Here is a 23,870-nt window from a genome sequence, read left to right as displayed (position 1 = left end):
AGAAAACTTTACATATATAATATGCACAAATACACATAAAATATGCATATAATTTTATGCATATTTTATTTTGCATATATAACATTCCTTCTTAATATTACAAATATAGTTCCTTTCCTTTTAAAAACGCTTTTTAATCAACTGCTAGTGATTCCAATACTATTTTGTGTCTTTTATGTTTCGTTGCATTTGTACAGAAATGGAAACATGGGCACATGTAAAGAAATTTGAAATACATGCACTGTATATCTTAATTTGTATACAGACAAGTCTGAGATTCAAGGATTTTGCAAACATTTTATTGTATCTGTTTACTTTTAGGAGGTGTTATTTAGTTAGGACAAAGCAACATCTGTCTAAAATACTGTTTTTAAAGGTGTATAAGAATGAGGTCTCAATACTCATTTGTATATATGTAAGATATGTCCTTTCAAGCGAGACACAGACAGGTCTGTTGAAAAAATGCAATTATAATAATTGACTCATATCAGATTGTAATTCCTGACTGGGGTATTGTGGGTTCTGATCCCCAGCTTGGATATTTGTTGTGTCCTCCTAGCAAATAATTTTGCTCCACTCCAACTAGTAACACAAATGAGCACATCACAGTCTTGTCTAAAGGGAAAGGCAAACTTTAAATCTGCTTACCTCTGTGGAGTCCAGAGTAATCTCCTGCCTGATAAACTGGGCTTTATTGTGGATTTTATGCTAACATTTTAGTTTATGGGGTACATATTTCATTTTGACTTAATAAAGTTATTGGCTCACAAGTAACCAGAAATAAGCGCATTCAAATCTGAGAAAGAACTGACTTTTGTTAATAACCATGCAATTAATCACTTGTAGAGATTATTTCCTTGCAGGATATTAAGTCTGTATTAATGCTCTGTTAATCTGTTACAGGTTATAAAGTACATGTGAATTTGCAGCACTTAAACTAAACCGTTATCAGCTTTACATTTCACTAGCTACATCCCAATAGCTCTAGCTTAGACCTCAAGATTTCACAAAAAACATGAATAAAAAATACTACTGTATATAATGAGAATCTCAGCACTAGCTTCAGAGCAAAAATGAATATCTCTGACTCTCTTGAAATTGCTACCTGACATGTACTGTACAGCATCTTTGATTTCAGGTGGATCTTCTTTCCAACAATGAAAGGGCTGCAAATGAATCTTAATTTCATTTGAAGTATGTTTCTTACACGTATTTCACAAGGTGTTATGTCATGTTGGAAGACAAAAGCTTCATCAATTTTTCCAATGAAATGGCCATATGAGTCTTGAAGGTTATCAACACAGCAAGTTCTGTTTCCCACCAGGAGGTGTAGTACCTGACAGTAAAGGCCAGACTTTTCTACATATGCCATTCTTGAAGTATCCTAACAAACCTTGCTGCAAAATACATGCATATGTCCACTCATAATGCAGGCATCCTATCTATTACTCATGCTCATGGTCTTCCTGTTAGGTAGAAAGACAGCAATATTTCTCCCAAACAAAGCCTGCAATATACTTAGGTCCCTAGCAAGGTTTAAGTACTACATAGTTACAAATATCTTTTTTAAATGATGTTGTTTTCTAGGCTACAAAAATAAAAGTCTTTAGTCAATGAAGAATACTTACAGACAAGTTTTGTTAATCTTTATAAGGTGTATCGATAGTTGTAATGATGGAAAAATTATTTAAATATAAAACGAAGGTGAATCTCACATTTTTCTTTTTCGCAACGGCTTGTCGTACTTATTATCGACACTTCTTCAACAACAAAAAACCCGCATGCTTCCATATTGAACATCAAAGGCATTCCATTTTCAACACCTCGATATTTTACTTGCACCAAATCGTCTTCTCGCTCCTGAACTGCCTTCCGTGAGGATTGAAACTTAACATACATTATTATTATTAATTATTAATAACGAATTATTCAATGTATCAGACAGAAAAGATCCTGCTCTAAAAACCGTCAAACTATCGGTAACCTTTCTGAACGACTGTGTTATAACGTTTCTGAAACCTCACTCTACTTTGAGTGCAGACTCCCCTTCCTTGCTACGGCTCACAGCGATGCGCTTGAACAGAATACTTTTTTTTTGTTGTTTTCTCGTTGCTCAGAACTCCTCGAATAAAAATCATTGATCCACTCTCTCGCCCTTAACTGAGTCTTAATTACAAGCATGAAAACACCATAACAAAATTAAATAGAACTGTCATCTTATGACCTTATCGTAGCGAAAAGGACACGTGCGTATGCATGCGGTACTGCAGCTGTCCAGCGGGTGGTGCTTAGCTTATTTATCAACTTAGCCGTATATAAAGCGTCACGTTCTTATCTTTCTTAACACAGAGAGCGGAATGTTGGCTCCCAGTTACTTCCAATGCATTGCAAGGCGACTAGGGGAAAAGAAATTCAATTCGCAGTTATGCTGGATACTTGACCTCCCGGACTGGATCTAAACAAATGAACAAAAATGTGCGTCTTTCTCGGAACTTAACATTCGACTGATACCAACTAATATCGAGACCTCTCCTGCGTTTGGATTTTTTCCCCCTTTTTTTAAAACAAAACAAGCACGAATTGTTGTGTACTTCTTGCATTGGATATAACCATCTGGTATTATAATAGTTTCATTTCATAACCATTTTCTCATTTGGAATTATTGGGTTATGGCTAATGCGTCATTCATGGATCTGGGGGTATGGTTGCTAATTTGTGTAACAGCTGCTCTTGCACAAGGTGAGTTGGTTGCATGTTCTTACTAGAATTCAAGGAAGGACAGAAGGGTGTTATGTTACGTGCTTCTATGACACATACTGTATAAAACAATGTTCAGAATTGACACTTAAAATATGTAACTAAAACACAAAGACGTGAACTCCCCATCCCTAACCTTGTTAAGTCTAAGTAATTTATTCCAAAACTTGTTCAATTATTAACTTGAAATAACTCTTACGAGTGTACCTACACACTTGCGTACACCTTATTAAATGGGTCTTTTGAACTGCGGTTAAGCTACAACGGTAGTGGTGTTCAGGGGTTTTCTGCTATTTGTTCAAAACGAATTATAGTTGCAGTGCTTCATTGTAATTGCTATGATCATTAATAATCACATGGGACGCTCTATATTTTATATTGGCTACACACGAAGCTGTGCAACCGCTGTGTGTGGTTTATTTCAAGCTTAATAAAGTTTGCGCTCTTTCGCTTCACCCATATGCCGCACCGTCAAAGGGAAAATGTTAGTAGCTAAAGTGACATATGACTTATTAATTATGTATTGTAGGTAGGTAGTTTATTTCGTCCACACTTCGAGCCTCGTAGTTTAGTGTGTCATCGGTTGACGGCAGATAACAGGTTGCGCGTACACCTTTGCACGAACTGGGCTATGGAGGGTAGTTATCTCTAATATTTTTAACAGGGGTTTTCTTAACTTATTAAATGTTGATATTATTTAAGAAGACAGCTGTAAATCGAAGACCGGACTTCACCGGTTTGACCTATTTGCACTTAGACCAGGTACTGGATATTCATACTGCAAACATTTAATTTAGATCTTAGTTTGGCCGCGTCAGTGTAATATGGCTTTATTCCTAGTTATGCCTATTGCGTCTGATACATAACAACTAAGAGGGCTACTGTCACCAACACAAATTATTTAACATTTTAAAACAGAAAGGGAGATGGCAGATTGAAAACGATTTATCACGTAAAGGTGTCGGACAAGATCATTACGATTAACGACGTATTGCATTAAGCCATGTAAATCATGTCAATAAGTTTTTATAAGAATTTGTTTCCCCACGTGGTCATTTTTAAATTGCTCATTTGAATGATTAATTTGCCAGTCAATTTTAATCACAGGCTTGGTGTCGTTCCATTGAGCTCTCGGTGTGGGTTTTTACGTTTAGTTGCTGCTACACGTGAAGATAGACAAAAACGTTTTATTTGAAACTTTGCAGAACGACCAGTCAATAAACAGATATAAGGATATTTACCAGAAAGGGCCCCTTGCATTCAAGCTGAAGAGGCGATAAAAATGCGCCGCCAAGGCTATAGTAGAATAAAACACAGAATGTGAATTAAGCCAAAAAGTCCACCCTTAACGCTTAAAAGCGTTTTATTGTTGTCAATTACAGCATGTTTTACATATGGATAACCAGTTAATCAGACATCTAAGAATGCCCCCTGTAAACTAAATATTGGGAAAAGAAACGTGGGTTTTCCGTTTAGCCGAATGAGAATCCAGTATCATCATTTCATAAAGCTGAAAAAATACAATCCTAGATTATGATTTCGTTCTTAATTATGAGCGCTGCGCTGAGTGCATATATTTTGTTGAATATATTAGCCACACTTTAAATGGAAAACGGTATAAAATGAGATACCTACAGTACATATTTGACAGACTAATTTGTTTAAAATGTATTTGACTAATCTTTTTTTACTGGTGCAATTGAAGGTTCTGCGCCTCTCAAAACCGAACCCAGCGAAGTGAATTTGTCACTACGGACTGACCCTGAGGCGGCACGCCTGGATGTAGGGGCTACAGGTTCCACCGTGGGACCTAGCTGGAGCTCAACGGTCTCGGTCAGGAGCGCACCTGGCCAAGGTAGCGGGGAAGCCGAGGGCGCGATCTGTGAGAAGTCAAAACCACGGAGAAGGTCCAAGCGCTGCACATGTTACACTTACAAAGACAAGGAATGCGTCTATTACTGTCACCTGGACATCATCTGGATCAACACCCCAGAGTGAGTTGAAAGCATGTTCAGTTGCTTCCCGAGTTTAACCGTGTTAGTAGTGCACCAAAGTTAACTGAAAGCGGAAACATGTTGGAGATAAAAAAAACCCCATAAAAACTAAACCTTCATTTTAACGTTATCCACTCCTTGGTTACTTGGAAAAACATGTATTGCCTTTTTCTTAAATAAATTCTATTCTCTGCTGTTTTATTGTTTTAGAGTGTATTCTCTCCTTATGGTTTGTAGTTACATCTCGTCTGATTGTGACTATTACGGTGGCGAAATACTCTCGTACGTGGTGCGGGACAGTAAACCAAACAACAAAATAATAGTGACACGGATTAGATACAAAGCAGGATTAGTTTATTTTAAATAAATGTGAATAATTTATCTGATTTTCGTGCTGTTGAAATGCAGCAATTTCATGTGCTGTCGTCTAACTATCCCTTAGCTAGTCTGAACAAGCAGCAGTTAACAGTCAATGAAGAGTATAAATGATGATGTCGATACCTCCCAAAGAAGTCCTAGGTGAAAACTAATGAAGCAAAATCATATTTTGTTTCAAGCGCCTCTGGGGAGGTCTTTAAAAAGATTAAAACATTGTTCCGTTTCAAAGCTGTGCATTCAATAAAAGCTACATACTAGTTCTTTGTGGTATGTATGGTATGGTAGTTTATCCAATTATGTAGTTTCTTCCTCAATTGCTGCCGGTTTGGCCGGTTTATCGTGATTTTCTTTGTCCTACCGATTTTTTTGTTCATTAGGTGTGTGCCTTCATTCGATTTTCATGCCAGTTCTCGGATGTGTCTGAGCCTGCATGTGTGCAAGACTAATTAATCAGTGGTTCTTTAAATGATAATTAAATTTCTTTAGGAGTAACTTTTCATATTTTTTCATTCGTTCTGTAAATGGACTTGGCTAAAACAAAGGTCTGTCTGCTTGAGATGCAAGACAGTGCCCTCTGGGCAGATTGTGTTGTTCCACTTCCTTGTAAGTGGAGAACAGCAGAGCATGGAGTCCGCATGTTAAATTTGTAACACATTTAGGTGGTGGCATTGTGTAAGTGTAACTGCGGGGTCAAAAACACTGAACAGACATACACATTTATCACCTAATAAAAAGAGGTGACAATTTATCGCATATCCTAGCGGTCCCTTTCAGCAGTGCAATTTTCTGGGTTTCACAATCCCAGTTCAAAGAGTCGTAGAAGGCGTTTCTTTTGATTAGCTTCACAGACATAAAAAAATAGTCCATGTGGAGTAAGCAGAATTTTTTTTCTACCATTTAACACGCCTCGCAGATGGACACACAGGTGTGAATATTTTGTTTTTCTTAGGCAGTGCTAACTTTTAATAACATTTTGGCTCCAAGCTTCGATTGCAAAACAGGATTCAGAGAATTCCTGCGGGGGTGACCTTTCAGGTCATGAGGGAAGCCTTTGATTTACTGCAAAGGACAGTTGTACAGATATTTGAAGCATGTCCTTAGTGATGTATTTATCCTTTTGTTTTTCTTTACAAAGTATTGTCCATTAGCAGGCTTTTTGCGATGAAGTTTCTTGTCCTTTATCCAGTGGGATTAGTGAAATATGTAATCTTGTGCTTTTAAATGGATAAGCTAGTGAGACGAAACACGAAATGACAGCACAAGAAAACCCACAGCAATGTCTGTCTCAGGCATAGCCCCACTCTGAATTATAGTCCTCTGAAGGATCCTAGCTGAGAAGGTGATGCACCTGGGCTGAAACTGAAATCTCTGAATTCCACAGTGTGGAACTGTGGTGAATAGTGAGCTGAATAAATCACACAGTGTGTTGGTACAAAACAAAACCCTTGGCTTTAAATAGTTCTAATCACTATGGCTGACAAGAAAGACTAAACAAAAAGCACTGAACAAGAAGAAATGTTTCTTAGAATATATTAAGAATGAAATTGCAATATGGAATATGTTAACATTTAAGTGAAAGCAGACCAAGTGCATTCCTGTGTACCATGTTACACTTTGGGGTCTTGCAAAGTACATTTATAAATACACTTAATTATAGAGCAACAAAAATTATGATAACTTCTTCTGACACCGATTGGGTGTTAGTAACTAATTTCTAAAGTTAGCATAAACCATACTCCTAATCTTATCCCTATCTCTAAGTCTAGGGTTAGGAGTTAGCAAACCTTTTTAGAACTGTTTTTAACATCTTTACTAGTGTCTACTGCTTATAGATAGTACATACATTAAGTATTACTACACAGGGTACAGTATGTATGCTCTATACTTCATCTTTATATTTGTAATATACGTTATGGAGTATAATGAAGTAATATAGCATGTTTTTTTGCACTTGGCACAAGTAACTCCAACTTTCCAAATAGGTTTTGGCAAAAAGAGCATCAGCTTGACCCACTGTTAAACCCAAGCCGATTCTTTCACTTTTGATCACAGAAGATCAAAATCCTTTGAGAGGTGGATTATGTTTAGCTGTACGTGCTGCTCTCCAAAAGATGGACATGTATCAGGAGCTCTCTTTTTTTTATTCTCAGATTCTAGTACATACCCCTGCTGCGGAATTTTCTCTTATGTACCCAGAGGCCTACTTCACATTTCTGTCTTTAATTTACGTTGCCTGAGATCACAGGTATTTTACTTAGAAAGGTCTAAGATTTGAAGCCCCACATCTGCTGAAAAACACAAGATGAGACTGTGAACTGCAAGCGAGTGAATCAATTGCTGTGGATGGCCATAATTTACCAACTATTGCATTAGAAGGGCCAAGTATCAGATATTAATATCTGAGGCTGCTGCTCTGTGCCTGGCTCCTCCAGTCATCTGTTTTTACTTCTCCAAGAATCACAGAGCATATAACAAGCATCTTAAGGATGGATTAGCATGAGGGATATACAGTAATTGAGTTATCATGCCTTGTCATCCAGAGTGTGCAGAGCCTACCATCAATCTGGTAGTCAAGTTATATTGCACTTTTTAACTAGAATTGGGATTGAAATAAATTGGAATTGGCAGTGAATTTTTATTACCTCCTCAATTGATATCGCCAGTGCTGTAAGGCTTTGCTCAAGGTGACAACTCCTGCACTTCATGTTCAGAATCCGGTCTTGCAGACGTGCTGTTCTGATAGGATTTCCTTGGAATCATTCATCCTTGGCCTGCCGCGGGCTCTCCGGTGCTTTACAGGCGAGTCAGTGATGACTGCACCCCTTCCCATTAATGACACTGTAAGGCTGCAAGTCACATGGGTTTAATGCATTTGAATGCACATATCGGGATTCCTTAGACACCATTTTTCCTCTCTGTCTGATGGACAAAGGAAAAATGTGATCTCTCAGTCCTACAAATGACCCAGCTCCATTGGGATTAGATTAGGATACATTTGGCCCAGTGTGCCAACCCACAACTTGATCTGAGTGCAGTGGTTTGCTGTCATAAGACACAGTATGAACCAACATTGTATAGAGTATGGTGGCTTATAATCATATGATGTTGCCAGACTGCTGTGGTAACTTATAATACGAACTGGTATATTCAGAGTTCTGTGGTTTTGATGAGGGGGATGCTTCCCCAGTCATTTACAACTTTGACGTGCCTGTTTTGTGATGTATTAATTGCAGAGGTGATTATTCAGAATTACTAAAATTATGTATGATGTGGTCTTCCTTTATTCACGTATTTTCTCAATGCACGGGTGAAGAGAAAAATGTCCCAAAATCATTTTTTTAATGATTGGACTACAACATTTTTTTCAGTATTCCTCTAAAATAGAAGACTTAAGACAACAATGTGCTAATGAGATCCAGGAAGCCTAATTCAATAGTTAATCCAACATTACAGGCATCATGTCTGAATGTAGTAGGGTTGGATTTAAGTTTTTCATTTTCCGTCTGTGAAACACGCCATTTACGGTGTTCAAGTTTCCGCAGGTCTTTCCTCCTGGCGGCTGTATAACGCTGCCCTAGGCTAGTACTGTTAGCCCTTCATTTGCTCGTCTATGGACAGCATGTTGCTCCATTGTACTTTTTGGACACTCAATCTGTATATACCTATGCACATTTTGCACATTTTATTGTTTTTACAATACAATGACTATGATCCTATTTTGCCCACACCTACAGTATGTATTTATTTTTATTTATTTTATTTTGTATTACTGTACATATTCTAATTTTTCGTCTGTTTTTTTTTTTTTGCTTGTCTTGGGATGGACTGCTGTAACATCAATTTCCCTTCAGGATCAATAAAGTCTTATCCCTCTATCCTTTGCTATCCATAACAGTAAAAAAGATATGACACATGAAAGTTAAAACGATCTACTGTGAAAGAAAATATTACATTTTGGTTGGAAAAATAACAGTTGAAGTGCAATTTGAAAACCATTTAAACAATTTTGTTATAGTTTTTATCATAACCTAAACAAATCAAATCTAATTTTTTAAATAATTATATTTCATGAATTATAATATTAAAATAAACACTTATTTTAGGAAATGCCAAGCAGGCCTAAAATGAAAAACACATGATAGCATTAACTGCTGGTAACCTGGGATTATTCTGTAGTGCTGAATTAAATGCATAACACGTGAGCATCTGCTCCATGAAAGGTTTTATTTCTTTTCAAGAAACGTTTGAAGTTGCTGGTACCAAGATCACATGTGATTTTAGTTTCCATGTTCAAATGTGTAAGACATTGTGCAGGCAAGACTGAAGTGATTTATTATGGTGAAAATCTAAACTATCTGTAAATTGGAGGTGAATTTTCAGACTTGCTTGCAGTAAATCGAAATCTTAAAAATGTATTTCAGATGTTACAGGATTGTTCCACTTATTACTTTGCTACTGTTCATGACTGTGTCAACACAGGTGTAGAAATGTCGTGTCTTTATAAACATTATAATGTATCTGACCACTACCTGCCAAGTATAAAAATGCCATGAAACAATGCCAAGAGAAATGTTGAATAAGTAAGTGTTTTGGCTAAAAAGTAGGGGCAGCATATAACATTTATCTTTAATTTACACTTTTCAAATATTGGATGAATGAGGGGAATTTTCTTGAGACTAAAGTGGTTAAAAAACCCTAGGTTATACCAGAATTTTGAAAAATGAAATATTGTGGGAGAGTTAATCATCTGTAATTGCTTTGACTAGAAATTTGTTTGGTGCCTTGCAGTTACTTCTGTGGTTCTGTCCATGGTGCTGATGCATTTCATTTTGAGCTGTGTCTGAGCTTTGTAAAACACTGCACAACATGGCCAGACAGACACAAATTAACAAGAAATATACATTATTTAGTATTTGTTTCTGAGTGTGAATATTTTCAGTGTTAGCCATGTGCTGCTTCTCAAGCTCATCAATTTTAGCAGTTTTGTTTGAAAGTAATACAGAATAACATGACACAGAAAACTGTTATCGTCTCACTTGACACCTTACTCTATAACTGGCTGGTTCATCAACAAATTAATTATTGAGGATTAGTCTGGTCAAAACCTCTGTCTGTGCAAAGAGCATTTGCACAATAGTAGCAATTTAATTGGATACATCACAATAAGGACAAGTTCAGGGTTTAATTAACTCCTTTACAAGGAGAGTAAAACTCAAAAGTTTTACTTTTATTGCCTTACAAATCTAGTCTGTCTGATAGGAAAAAAAATGGCAAAAACTAAATTTTTCTCAGAGAGGCAGCTTTACAGAAATCAGGCCACATTTTTATATGTAAATGTTTCTGTGAGGAGCAGCTATATTTCTGATGCTCCATTAACAAAAAGGAAAAATAAATATTGCCATGTCAGGTCAAGAGGTTGCATTGCATGGTCTGCCGGTTTTGTCAATGAAGATCACAAGATCTTTCTTGCACATTCCATACTGTCTAGTTTTCAAAGAATGGGGACTATTCTATTCCCTCACATAATTCTCACCATGTGCAAAACACAGTTCAACAGTCTTACATTACAAATTGAGATGGCAGTTAGAATGAATCCAAATATTTTGTATAAAAAAGAAGAGATTAAAAAAAGTAATTTTTGTTTTGATATAGATAAATTGCTGTACTCAAAATTGTGATATACTGTACAGATCACACATGGGCTTCCAAACTTGAAATCATCATTATAATGGTACGTGTATTATGACATCTTTGGTAGACAGATGCAGTCATATACAATCAGTGTGAATTTACTCCAGCTTCTTCCTTTGCAGCGGCACTCTCTTCATACCTTAAATTCATGTAATCATCATTTTCCAGAAAACAATTTTCAGCTCCTTTTATGTTAGATGCATTCTGTTCTTAACAGCAAAATAAATTCTTGCCATGACATGACTGGTTTCTCTCCTATTGTCTCGGCAATTGTATGCATTAGATTATCAGATGATGACAGATGTTTGTCACACAGAACTATGTTGAGTGACGGTTTCTAATTTTCTGTGTTGAAGGGTAAATGTCTTTTACCACTGCACCTTCACACTCCCTCGTCATGTTCTGTGTGCCCCTTACAGGTTCAGAACATCCTGTTTGTGCACATCTTGGCTTGCTATTAACCTTTAATGTCAGGACTGTATCTACCACCTGTGTTCACTGTTGGCAGCCCCAGGTTTTTCTTGAGTCAAAAGAAAAAAGAAACAGAAAAGAAAACACAAAATACTACAGTATTCATTACATTCCCAATGCCTTGGGTATTCACTCCTAAATTCTGGATGTACAAATCTGAAACTTTCAGTGCTTGGATTGACTTCATGTTGAGTCTGCATTACATGGACAACCTCACTGAGACAGGGTTACTTCACTGTTAAAGGGCATCAAAACTGTTTGCTTTTCTTTCACAAAGATGATTAAGGGAAAAATCTGCTTCTCCATTATCTCATTAGTGTGATTATTATTTCATCCTAACCCCCTCTGAGACTTGTAAGAGAGGAAGAAAGTTTAGGTTTGCTTGCCTTTTTTTCCACCTTTTATTTTCATAATAAAAGTGAGTTTTTTCCAGCGCTTTCCAGACTACAACTTTTATGAATGTTATGTTTTTGCTCCAAGTCTCTCTAGCACAGGGCTTTCCTCAGGGTGTTGCTAAAAAACAACGTAATTAAATACTTCTGCTCTGAAGTAAAATGTACATTAATCTTGTAAAGCACATTTGGTTTCAAAAGCTTTGTAAAGACCCAGCAGTTTTTTTCAGGGTTAAGGTACCAACTTGACATACAGTACTTGTACTGCATGCTGAAAAACTGTTTCCTAAAATAAACCTTGTATATGAATTCTGAAGAAATCTAAGCAGTCACACCTAATTTATATTATTAATTTGACAGACACTTGTATTCTATTCATATTATTCATTATTATTTCAAATCAAAAAAATAAACATGAAACCCCCAAAATGTGAAAGTCCTCAAAACTGTTCAGTATTTAAGACCTCTTGAACAACCATGGATTCATAACAATAATGTCTCCGTCCTGTGTGCAGTGATGCTGTGTTTGTCCAGCAATGAGCCAACTGCTAGATGTGCTTCAAGTTAAAATGAAACATGTTTCTTTATAACTTTCAAAAAATCTGCATGTAACACACTTGTCACCTTTAGATCTCCTTTAGACTACAGTAGCTGCAGAGGCTAGACCACTGCTTAGAAACAGAAGGAACCATTACTTAGGAGAAATCTGCTATTTTCACAGCTTCAAAGTATAATTCTGATATAATTTCAATCATTTGAAATGTACAGTCAAATAATAATTGTATTATCCTTTTACATACCGTGCAAAGCTTTAAGTAATTATTTCAAATAAATGTTATTTATTGTCTGTGTAATATTATGTAACAAAACTGCCCACTTGATTTTTCTTGGCTGCGAATACAGACTTTAAATCACATTCTTCAAAATCTGTGTGAGTGTTAAAACAAGAAAAGCGATTCAAGAACCTTCACAAAATATTAAAAAGAGTACAGCAGTTGTATTATGCCTGGTTAATTTCCCATTTCCTGAAACACAGAGGTCTTCAAAAGCTTGAAACATTTTTGACACTCTGCCAAGCTACACTGCTGGTCACTGATGTAGTGTATAATGTTAAGGTGATGATGAATATATAGCGCATGGATATGACTTCCTCTCATTGGTACCTTTTCTTACAATGAGGAATTTCTTAAAATTTCCTTACAGGTCCCTCAGTAAGACATTAGTGACAGCTGTGTTTCACAATATGCAGTACTGTACTGTTGGTTGTCTCCTGAAATGGTTACTTCAGACCCATGCTGCTGTATGTAATAGTCAGACATTTTTGTGTGATTATAGTAGATTTAAGTAGTGTAAGAACTTGTCAGACTTTAGTGAATAGCCATTGAATATGATATTTTAGAGCTTTATGCTGTGTTTTGCATAGCTCAATGCAGATTGGGTGACGGTGGTATTTAGCCCCCAGGTAAATCCAGTTTTTTTCACAGGGTAATGGAACAGTAAATAGGACAGTAAAGAGTAATGAGTGGTACTTGCCTTCTACAAGCAGCAAGTCCAGACCTGCCATTTAGTAAATCAGCCCTTCTTTTCCATTAAACTTTGGAAAGACTGAAATGCGCTAATAATGTTTGAGTCTTAAAGGTGAAAATAGCATTACTAATTATAAAATTATTTCAGAAGGTTCCAGATCCAGATTAATGACTGTTAATTAATTGGCATTGTCTTTATGTACTGTATAAGATATTTACGGCATTCTGAGAAAATGAACGCACAAGTATACCCAAAGTGAAAACTTTTTAACTTAAACATGCTTAATGGCATATCAGTTCTCTTTAGAGAAAATAAGGATTAAAGTGTTGGACTGAAATCCAGCCACTAATATGCCAATACCACTATAATGTAGCTTTATAAAATATCTAGTTACCCTATTTATTTATTATTCCGGATACTCTGATGATGACACCAAGCCATTCGACCTTCATTGTTTGTCATCTTTCTGATTGTGTGTTACAACAGTCAGCCTAGGCTTCAAAGTTGTCAGTGCCTTTGCCTCCAATACAAGTCCAAGAAATGTATTGCATCCATTAATAGCCCTGTTAAAAACGCGATTTCCTCTGCTATAATTTGTTTTCCCTCCATTACGTGGGAATAATCTGAAGAAAGCTGAACAGCTATGTTATTTTAATAAATGTACTTAATACAGTATTGTGTATCCTTGTACTGAAAGCCTTTTCTTATGTATTTCACTGAGGTTTTCATTTTAAATTTTTTAAAACCAAACTGTGTTGTTCAGAAATATAAACCATGCAGCGGCTTGTTAAGAGGTTAATTTTAATTGCATTCAAAGATATAAAAGCCTTCCAGATACTACTTTTAAAACTGAAATTGAATTGTTTTTCTTGGCATCTTATCTGGCCTTTTGCAAGGAAAACTTTTGGTTCACATTTAAATTATTTTAAATAGAAAATATTGCTTATGAGGAAACAAGGTAGGACTCAAGAATACACTCAACTGTTTTACAAGTCTGTAGGCAGTATGTGAAAGGACTGGGTGTTGGAAAAAAGTTTTCTGGCTCTCCTATTCTGTAATGGATAACAGAACACACTATTGGAAGCTTCTGAGCTCTCCTGTGCTCTGTTAAGAATTGTATTTAACCTGAAGCTTGTGAAACAGGGCAAAGCTCAAGTCCACATTCAGTACCTCTGACCCTGTAAGTGTTATTACTGTGCACTGAGGGTAATCTCAGAACCTCTGGGTTTTGAAGCACTCTTTGAGTCTTGTTGTGCTGTTGAGACATGTGATATATGTATATAATGAAACTTAAAAACATGAGCCCGGATTCATGATAAATTTAAGTTAATTTTGTTCAGTTATATTTGCCTGTGGTATCACTTCAGCATTTGTTTCTCCTTAGATTCTCCCAAGTAACCTGATCCCATTCAGTCTGTAAAACAACTTCCAGACCAACGATACTCAGGGAAGTTTTTTTTCTCAGGTACTCAATTGAGTTTAGTCCAGTGACCCAGCCGGGTGTGCTCGGAATTGATATCAGACTGAGGCTTTTGCTCTTTGAACTAGTCTCAAAATGTGGCCAAAATGACGTAGTGCTGCAAGATTGCCATTGACAACAAACCAACTCCTAATCTTGGCATGGCTGGCCTCCAAACTGGTATGCTACTACAAGCACCAAAATGAAGTCATTCCCTTACCTAGATGTTTGCAGTTGCCCCTGTATAAAGTTTCTGAGCATGAGTTCAGGGATCTTCCATAGTGCCCTATTACATCAGCAGAGTGTGCACAAGCTGGGATTGTCTGGGTCCTGGTTGATCTTTGGTGGTTCCTGTTAATCGGTGGCACTGCTAGAAATGAGTGAAGGTGGGTGGACCACCCTGAATACCTGAGCAGCTTTCCTATTATCATGCACATTCCCTCCGGGCCTCCGAACCACTGATCCGTGAAAATGCAGGGTCACTGAAACCAGCAAACCTGCGTGCCTTGTATGCATGCAAAACTCCAAATCTTTGCTCACGCTCAGGCACTTTTTTAATGCACACATGCGGTCACTATTTCTGTCATTTTGTATATCTGCTACTAGAAGACATGGTGATGTGCAGCTTTCATGCCCTTGTCTTGTCATACCATCATCTTCATGTGCTTTGCATAATTTATAGCACAAATAGTTGCTGCTTTTCTAAAGTCCTTCAATGTACAAGAAAAACTGACTCAGAATAATGTAGTTGAGACTGATTACAAAACAATATGTAAGGTAACCCACAATCGCAGAGCGGGTTTCAGTAATGGAAATTCCTCGTTTCAAGCCTTGGAGATCTGTGTATCTTGCTCCACACTGTTTTATAATGGGAAAACATTGACACGGACAATTTAAAATAATTAAACCTAACCATTGAGGTCAGAGTGAGTACAAGGGAGGAGCAGATGGTATGTTTAAAGAGAGCTCCCTATTTTTAGGTTGCAGAAGGTGATTTAAATTGCACAATAGAAATGTAAACATTCATATTTTAAAACAGCTGAACACCTTCCTGTTAAGTGATGAAAGCTGTGTGAGCATCTGTGCTGAACAGACATCAAAGTGAGCCATACTTCAATGTATTTTGTTTTACTATCAAACTGTGAAGCTTACCAGGCTCCATTTTTATTCTTGGTACTGATTGTGTGTTCTGAGGAATGAGTTTAGTTTTGTGTGGTTGATTTATAGCTGGTGTTTCAACTGCTCAGCAATGAACTGCAACATGTCATTGCAGGTGAATAAATACTGCAGCCAGGTACTGGCAGTAGCTGAGAGGGATCTGGCGGCTTATTTAATATTGCTGTCAACAATCAAAAGTCAGGCTGTGCAATGCAGTGAGTGAAGCTCTTTGAAAACAGAGTTCCACAGTTTCACCCTCATGCTGTGAAAGACTGTACTCTCTGTGAACAGATTATAAAATAATTTTGGGTAAATTCATACTGGATATGAAACAAACTAAATATGATTTGGCCCCATGCCAGATCTGATATTTGATGTGTAAATATGTGATGGAAAGCAGACCGCTTCTTTGTAACCCAGCCTGATCTCCACCCACTTCCCTAAGATTTATAAACAACTGGGCAATCATGACAGAACGGTGTATAATGAGCAACATAATATTTTCAAATCTCAGATCTTCTCTGCACTCATTCAGGGTCTAAAATGTGCTGATGTCAGAATCGTTTGGATAACTGCATTATACACTGAGCATCAGGAAATACTGTACTTATCACTGGGCATGTATGTTTTTATAAAAAGTATAAAGAGTTTGATTATTGATTGACTTTTTATGTGAGAGGCTTTGGTTGTGGCAAATTGTAAGCATTAAATCGTCTCTTACTTAATTAGGCATAACAAGAGGGTGCTTGAAAACCAAGAAAGAAAAACCGAAATGACTCTACATGCCTCACTTATTAAGAGAACAATGCCTTCATACCATCCGTGTCTTGAAGACTGGATTAAGTCAGCTAGGTGAACTCGTCGGCAGAAGAGCCAAGTATTCTTTGGCAAGGCTTTGTATAGGAATGTCAGCCAGTGTGGTGCAGATATGCAGTGCATTATACTAATTGTTGTGTATAACAGACAGATTGATGGGGAAGTTCAAGTGTAATTAAAGTCAGAGTGGGAGGCACTACAGAACTCCATTTGTAGTGATTGCTGGTGGCCTGACTGCTCAACACTACTCTGACAGTCCTGAAGACTCACTCATTGCCCTGCTTGCTGTTTCATCCTGCAGTGACAGAATTCCAGGAGGTTAATTCTTGTCCTCCTTGCATAGGAATAAGCCAATTAGCCCTATTAAACATTTGAGTGATAAACTGGGACTATATGTGGGATTTAGGGGCCAGAGACCCATGAACAGGACACCATCTGTAACCTGATTCAGAGAACGCATTAAAAATGTACAGCTTGGATTTTCCTGCACACAATTCGCTTTAGTGACAGCTGTGATTTTCACTGTAGAGCCCCTGTTGATCAAACCTGCTGTCGACAAGCGTATCGGAAAAACGAATTTACTTATTTCATGTCTGTTCAAGAAAATGACAGGTCTCTTAAAACTGTTTTAGTCATTTTCCTGATTAAATTACAAAAGAAAATCTGAAACTTTCCTTTGAATCTTGGAATACTAAGTCAAAATCCAAGATCCATACTAAAAGGAGATAATATCTGTATTATGATGGCAAAGCAGAGCAGAATTTTATTCTACACCATTTGCATTTGTTAAGCTTGAATTTCATTTTGATTACTGTATGTTTTACTGATATATCCAATTTCTTGCCAAATTTACCTATGCTAGTTAAGATCACATGACAACTTAAATTTTATTAAAAGATTATTTCAGGCCTAAACTGTGAAACAATAAGAGTTACTTAGTCAGGGGCTGAAAAACCATGGTAGAAGACAACTGCCCTTTTCAGCTAGCACTGAAGCAGCTCTTACAAGATCTTGGAAAGTCTGGTCTGGAAGGTGTGTATCTACTCTATATGTTTGTTGTGTTCCTTTACAGCTTATTTGACTATGTTGATTTTTAATTTCTCTAACTGAATAACTAAAAACCCATTTTCATTAACATTGTTTTTTTTAAATATTGTTTTGTTATGTTTTTACCAGTTGAAAAAAAAACCTTGAAGATTGTTATAAATTATAAAAAATGAGAACCTGTCACATTTTATTTATGCTGTATGTCTCAGTGTTGCTTCAGCAGGGCTCAGATCTGTTCCTAATTCTTCAGCTCCCCTGCTGGATTTAAATCCTTCAAACACTCTCCTCAGCGGTTGGTCTTCCTGTGGTTTTAAAACCTGTTTTAGTGTCATTATATTAGAAGTGTGCAAATCACACATTTCCACGAAGAGCCATGACATTGAAAGGAAAGTGAAAATGAGTATATATTTTTCTCCTTGGCATTTTTGTTTTATGAAATAAAACTACAGACATCTGTCCTTGTAAGGAAAAATATATTTTGGTTGATTAACAGGGTCACTTTAAAACTTGGTGAATAGAATATTCTTAACGGGTAGAAATACTTTTGGAAAACTTTAAAGGGGAAGCATAATTTTCAAGGATTTTCTTTTGCCTTAAGAGAAAAGCCTTTGATGAATGCCGGCTGCCTGGACTCACACATGGAGGTACAAATGCACAACTATAAAAACTCCAGTCAAAAGAGAAACGATATATGTTGATAACAAGAACAGGCCATGAACAAGAAATAGACGTTCGAGTAGAAGTACTTCTGTGATGTGAGGAATGATGATGTTAGTGTCCACATTATGTCTCTTCACTGTTGTTTTCCAAATGCTATTCCCCCCCTTTGACTCACTCTCATTGCTCTCCCCAGGCGTACAGTTCCCTACGGACTCTCCAGCTACCGAGGTTCACGGCGAGCGAGGCGCGAGGCCGAGCTTGCACACGACACTGCCCAGGGCCCGGCGGGCTCTCTCCGCTGCTACTGCATGGACCAGAGCGACCCGGAATGTGCCGTCTTCTGCAGCAGGGGGTGAGGCGTGCCTCTTGTCTCTGGCGAGGATGTGAACCAAGAGTGAAAGCAAACACTTAAGGAGGTGTTGGTTTCGGGGCATCATAATAGTAAAGGTTCTGTAGGTGCTTAGAGGTGTGTTTGAGGATTTTAAATTTTCAGTTGAATTACGACTGAGAAACGGTGGTAATTTCAGTCAATGACATACAGCAAGTAACTTACTCAAACTGGTAATCATGACCTGAGGGCCAATGACCAATCAAATCCTACAGGAGGCCTGAATGAATGGGAGTTGGGCACAGAGATTGATGCTAGATCGGTTGATTTATTGAAACTTGAAATTGCCAATTATCTTTTACATTATTCTCATCCAATATGGAACAGATAATGAGTGGTAATCCACAAAAAGAACTGAATTTAAAGTCACTTGGAAGGCCTGGTAGACGTTTGTTTTTCCAAGTTTTCTTTGGTGTTTTACTTGGTCCATGTTTCCTAGAACATAAAATGTCTAAGCTAAAAAAGAAAAATACGTTTGAATTAAGAACCTGTCTTTTTAATGTTAATGGAGATCATATTGTTGTGAAGGAATAAGGGTTTTATACTAACCAGGGAGCTGAAGAGAGGAAAACTATGAATTTATCTGAAGTTTTCATCTTCCCATGCTCCTCTGCTGTAGTCACAACTCATCTGTTCACCAGAGCATTAATGCTTCAATGATAAATTAGTCATCTTATTACTAAGGAATAAATCAGGTCACCCAGTCTCATAATCTGTAGTGAGCTGGCCATGAAAATACAGTAGTTTTTGTATTGGCAATTTTCCCTAGCATGACTTTGATAGATTCTTCATAGCGTTGTAGAGCTATGACTGATAAGAACAGTTCCTTACAGGTTAAATTTTCCAAAATAAACATGATAGATATACATCATTTACAATAAGGAAGAAATGTGGATGTCATGTGTTTTTATGCATTTTTGTTCTTCCTGTCAGTGTTAAAGAAAAAGAGCTGTGGAGATTAAAACGTTGCAGCTGAACTAGCAGTCTGTATGTTTTAATAATAAATACCTACATTCATAAAGTTATTACAAACTTTTTCAGTCTCTTTCAGGATTATGGGAACTTTCAACAAGTCATCTTTGAATTGATTTATAGCGCATTCTAAGAGGTTTTGATCACGCTACAGGAGAATTTGTTGAAAGAGTATTTCATAAATGCGAAGGAAACAGAAGATGTTTTCTTGTTTTTAAAAACACCCCCAGCCTTTGAAAAAACTAATGTGAGCCTTTTTTTTTTCCTACCAGACAGAGGTCTCCCTGACAAGACAATGTGAAGGCCACTGCATACATGGACTCCACTAGACCTGGGTGACACCTCACACATTTTCCTTCATAATGTATTCTTTACAAAATTAAAACAGTCTCTAGACGGCACAGACTGGTTGAAAAGAAGACAAAAGGGATCATTGTAGAACTCCCTGACATTGGATTTGTAATGCTGCAAATCTCCTGGATTACCAAAGACATAATGAAATAAGAAAGAGGTAAGGAACTCTGGAAAGTTTATTTAAAAAAAGAAATTCAAATATTGCAAGCATAGCAAAGACTGGTTGAGAAAGACACAATATTGTTTTAACATCAGTTCTGTTGATGCAGAGACCTGTGGATTAATCGGCAGACAAAAGAGAAAACAGGATTTTTCCGTTGTCTCCTACACAGATAGCAGAAGTGGCACATGTGTGGTCACACCAGCATGAGAGTTTTGGATGTATCAAGAGAAGATCTTATGAAGGGGCACAAAATGCCATTATGACACATTCAGCAACAATGAAACTATAAACCTCAATGGATTATTCATAAATCTTTGAAAGAACTTGCAAGGAAATGAGCAATATACTGTCCCAGTTTTTAACAGTACTATTCATATTGTCTTTGTGGATTTTTCTACTGCGGAAAGTCTCAACACTTTAGATTGCAATCAACCCAAAGTTGACTAACTTCTCATTGAAGCAAAAGATATCCAAGCTCATACTGTGTTGAGGTTGTTTCCAATTTTTTCATTACTACGTGAAAATAATGCCATAAACCTTTGTTTCAACACCAACATGCGGTTGTCATCAGACTGTCTATACTGTCTGGAAGTATAGTCCACACAAATAGCCTTATTCATTCACAATAATTGATGAGTTGGATTTTTGATCATATTTAAAGTGCATTGGATTTAACTATGGGAGAGAGTTCCAAACACAATTGCAAAACACACCCGAGTCAAGGTCTGTTGTTAAGACAAAGACCAAGAGGAACTCAGAATGTATGATAGAAATATTTGCCTGAAAGCCTAATTTCTTCATGTCACATATAAGTACATATTTACTGTATATAAATGAAAGTATTAAAACTAGTTGAATATTTGATTCTAGAAACAGCCTAGTAATAATTTAGAGAATGAAAAATTGTATTGTTTTGTACAAAATAAAGGTCCCTTAAAATTACATATAAATAATACCCAATAATAAATGTGCATTTACTTTGAATTTTATTGCAATAATTTTACATTTGGCACATATATATATATATATATGAAATGTATTATTCCTAATATAAGAAAGTATGCTTAGCATGTACCATAACTGTTATAGCATATAACTGTTAATTCTTACATAGTTTTTATCATCTCAAGGGCTTGTTCAAAATCATATTCTTCATAAGTTTTAATGCAGTATGAGTGGGAAATAGTTACAGTAAAATGAACAAGTAATCGGTTTATGCCATGCTGAAAAGAGAAGAAAGAAAACACAACGTTTCGGCAGTGGAGCCTTCTTCAGGTGTCATGATCATTATTAAAAATAAAATATACTCACCTAAGCTGGATTCTGATGATTCATAGCTGATTTCTGAAATTGCTTAAAAGGGTTGAACACAGACCAACCACAGGATCAGAATCCCAGTCTTCCTTAATTCACACATCACTGAGGAGAGGTCTATCAAACGGTGTTCCACAGGGAATCTGGTAACTCTCTGAGGTGCCATGTGAATGAAGTGAGCAGTTTTTTTTATAAATGTGGCTCTCTGGATGCCAAATATGGTATACAGACTAACTATTTAAGACATTGAACTGTCTGTGTGAAATATTTTGCTTTTATGTTCTAAACACATTTTACAGAATTTATGTCTATCAGAAAAGAAAGGTAAGAAACGGATTAAATTATTTTTCTGGTCTGCTTTGCATTGACTCATTGTGTGGAGACCCATGATACTAGCCAGTAAGATGTTTAAGCCTGATAATTACAGGTATGCTTTGAACAGAAAATAGATAGCAAAAAGGAACCACATTTAGCCCAGCCCGTGTATTACACTTTCAGCGGATAATGGAAGATTTATTCCTTTGCTGTAAAAGGTGTTTGAGACAGGATATGCCTACGTACATCAAAGGAATTTGAAACAGATCGTAATGTAAAGTTGTGAAGAAGCATTAAGACAATTTCCTGGGCTGTGAACTCAACATGAATCGTTACAATTTGCACTCTACACAAGACAGAAAACATCTGCTGGTTTGTAAAACTTTTTTTTCCTCCGAAAACAAAAGCCAATTACCTCCAAAGGCTATGTATCGGAGTCCTGTGAGCTTGTTACTTTATCATTTCCAAAACATTGAAATATTAGACGCAGAAGAAAGACAAAGCTAGGTTAAAGTTGAAAATGTGCAAATGACATCTAGAGACTAGAAAATTAAACTACAGAAACTACTTCTCAAAAATCTGTTAATGCAGTGAAGTACAGCAGGAAACCCAAATGACACTGGATATGAAAAGAAGCAATGGACCACTTGTAAACTGCAGCAGTTTCTTCTGAAAGGTGTTTTACAAAGCTTTCCACCTTCTGTTAATTCAAATAATACCTAACACTCAGAAGAGTATTGGCTCATCTCTGAAAGTTCATGCTGCTATAAAAAAACATCCTCCACTTTTCCTGCTCATATACTGTATCTCACAGTAGAAATGAACAGTACACAGGTGCATACTGCATGACACAAGAGCACTATTGTCTCTGTGCTTGTGTAAGTATATTAACATTCCTTTATTAGCTGTACAGAAACATTTTATAAAAACCTAAAGGTCACCAGTCCTCAAGGGTAGCAGGGTCTTACGGTTTTCACTCCACTTAACCCTTTAATTATCTAGTTGAACCCATTTAAACTTTTACCCAGATTTGTAGCTGGTGGTGATCTAAAGACATCTACTCTATGAAACGTGCTGGACTGGGTCCCTGAGACATGGACAGGCAAAAATGCAGTGCTGTAGTTCCACAATGTTAATGTAACAGCAAAATAGAGTGGATATTTACTGCAACTTACATACACAACCGTAAATTATGTGTAAGAGACTGATATTTTACCACTAATAGTTTTGTCATATATTCAATTTGAGATTGCCAGTTATGGGTTTCTATCACAGTTTAAAATAAGAAATTATATTTTGTGAACCTGTGTTACTGCAATGACTCTTTAATTAGCAGGGAACTATGTAAGAATTTTATAATGACCTCCTAATGTGCACTATTGAGCCACATCCCCTCATAAGCAGAAACATCTGGGAGGTTTAAAAATTAAAGTGGCTCTTTTTAAACATATTGGGATAGACTTCATGTAGAGACATACACACAAGGAAAGAACTTATAAGCTTTGTTTTCACTGATCGAATTAGATGTTTATAGCCGAGAACAAATAATGTGTATATTAATATAATAATAATAAACTTTATTTTATATAGCGCCTTTAACGGTGGCTTCTCAAAGCGCTTTACAGGATGACAATAACAATAAATAAGAAGACTACAACAATAAATAAGAAGAATACACAAGATAAGACACAATTACAATTACAGCAATACAACAATAACAATAGAGGAGACTGTGGAAGGTGGTACTAAGAAGAGCAGAGGGGTGAAGAATGGAACCAGTTAAGTAAAGGCTTTTCTGAAGAAGAAGGTTTTGAGTCTGGATTTGAAGAAGTTTAGAGAAGGTGACTCTCTGATATCCTTGGGCAAAGAGTTCCAGAGCTTGGGGGCATAACAGGAGAAGGCCCTGTCGCCCATGCAATGTAGACGGGCTTGGGGGACAGTAAGGAGGGCAGAATTTGAAGAGCGGAGGTTGCAAGGTGGGGAGTAGGGCGATAATAGTTCAGACAGGTATTGA

At 36.8% G+C, this 23,870-nt stretch overlaps 1 protein-coding gene across 1 annotated transcript; it reads left to right on the top strand.

Moving 5' to 3' along the window:
* Nucleotides 1-2,322: 2,322 nt before the first annotated feature.
* Nucleotides 2,323-22,238, top strand: edn3b (endothelin 3b). Its single transcript, XM_088607949.1, has 4 exons — nt 2,323-2,739; nt 4,463-4,751; nt 18,544-18,702; nt 19,983-22,238. Exons 1-4 carry the CDS (start codon nt 2,670-2,672, stop codon nt 19,996-19,998), a joined length of 534 nt encoding a protein of 177 aa, XP_088464075.1. The 5' UTR covers nt 2,323-2,669; the 3' UTR covers nt 19,999-22,238.
* Nucleotides 22,239-23,870: the final 1,632 nt, after the last annotated feature.

The sequence above is a fragment of the Lepisosteus platostomus genome, chromosome 15 (assembly GCF_059453375.1).
Source record: "Lepisosteus platostomus isolate fLepPlt1 chromosome 15, fLepPlt1.hap1, whole genome shotgun sequence".
Lineage (NCBI taxonomy): Eukaryota > Metazoa > Chordata > Actinopteri > Semionotiformes > Lepisosteidae > Lepisosteus > Lepisosteus platostomus.
This window is presented reverse-complemented; position numbering and strand designations above follow the sequence as displayed.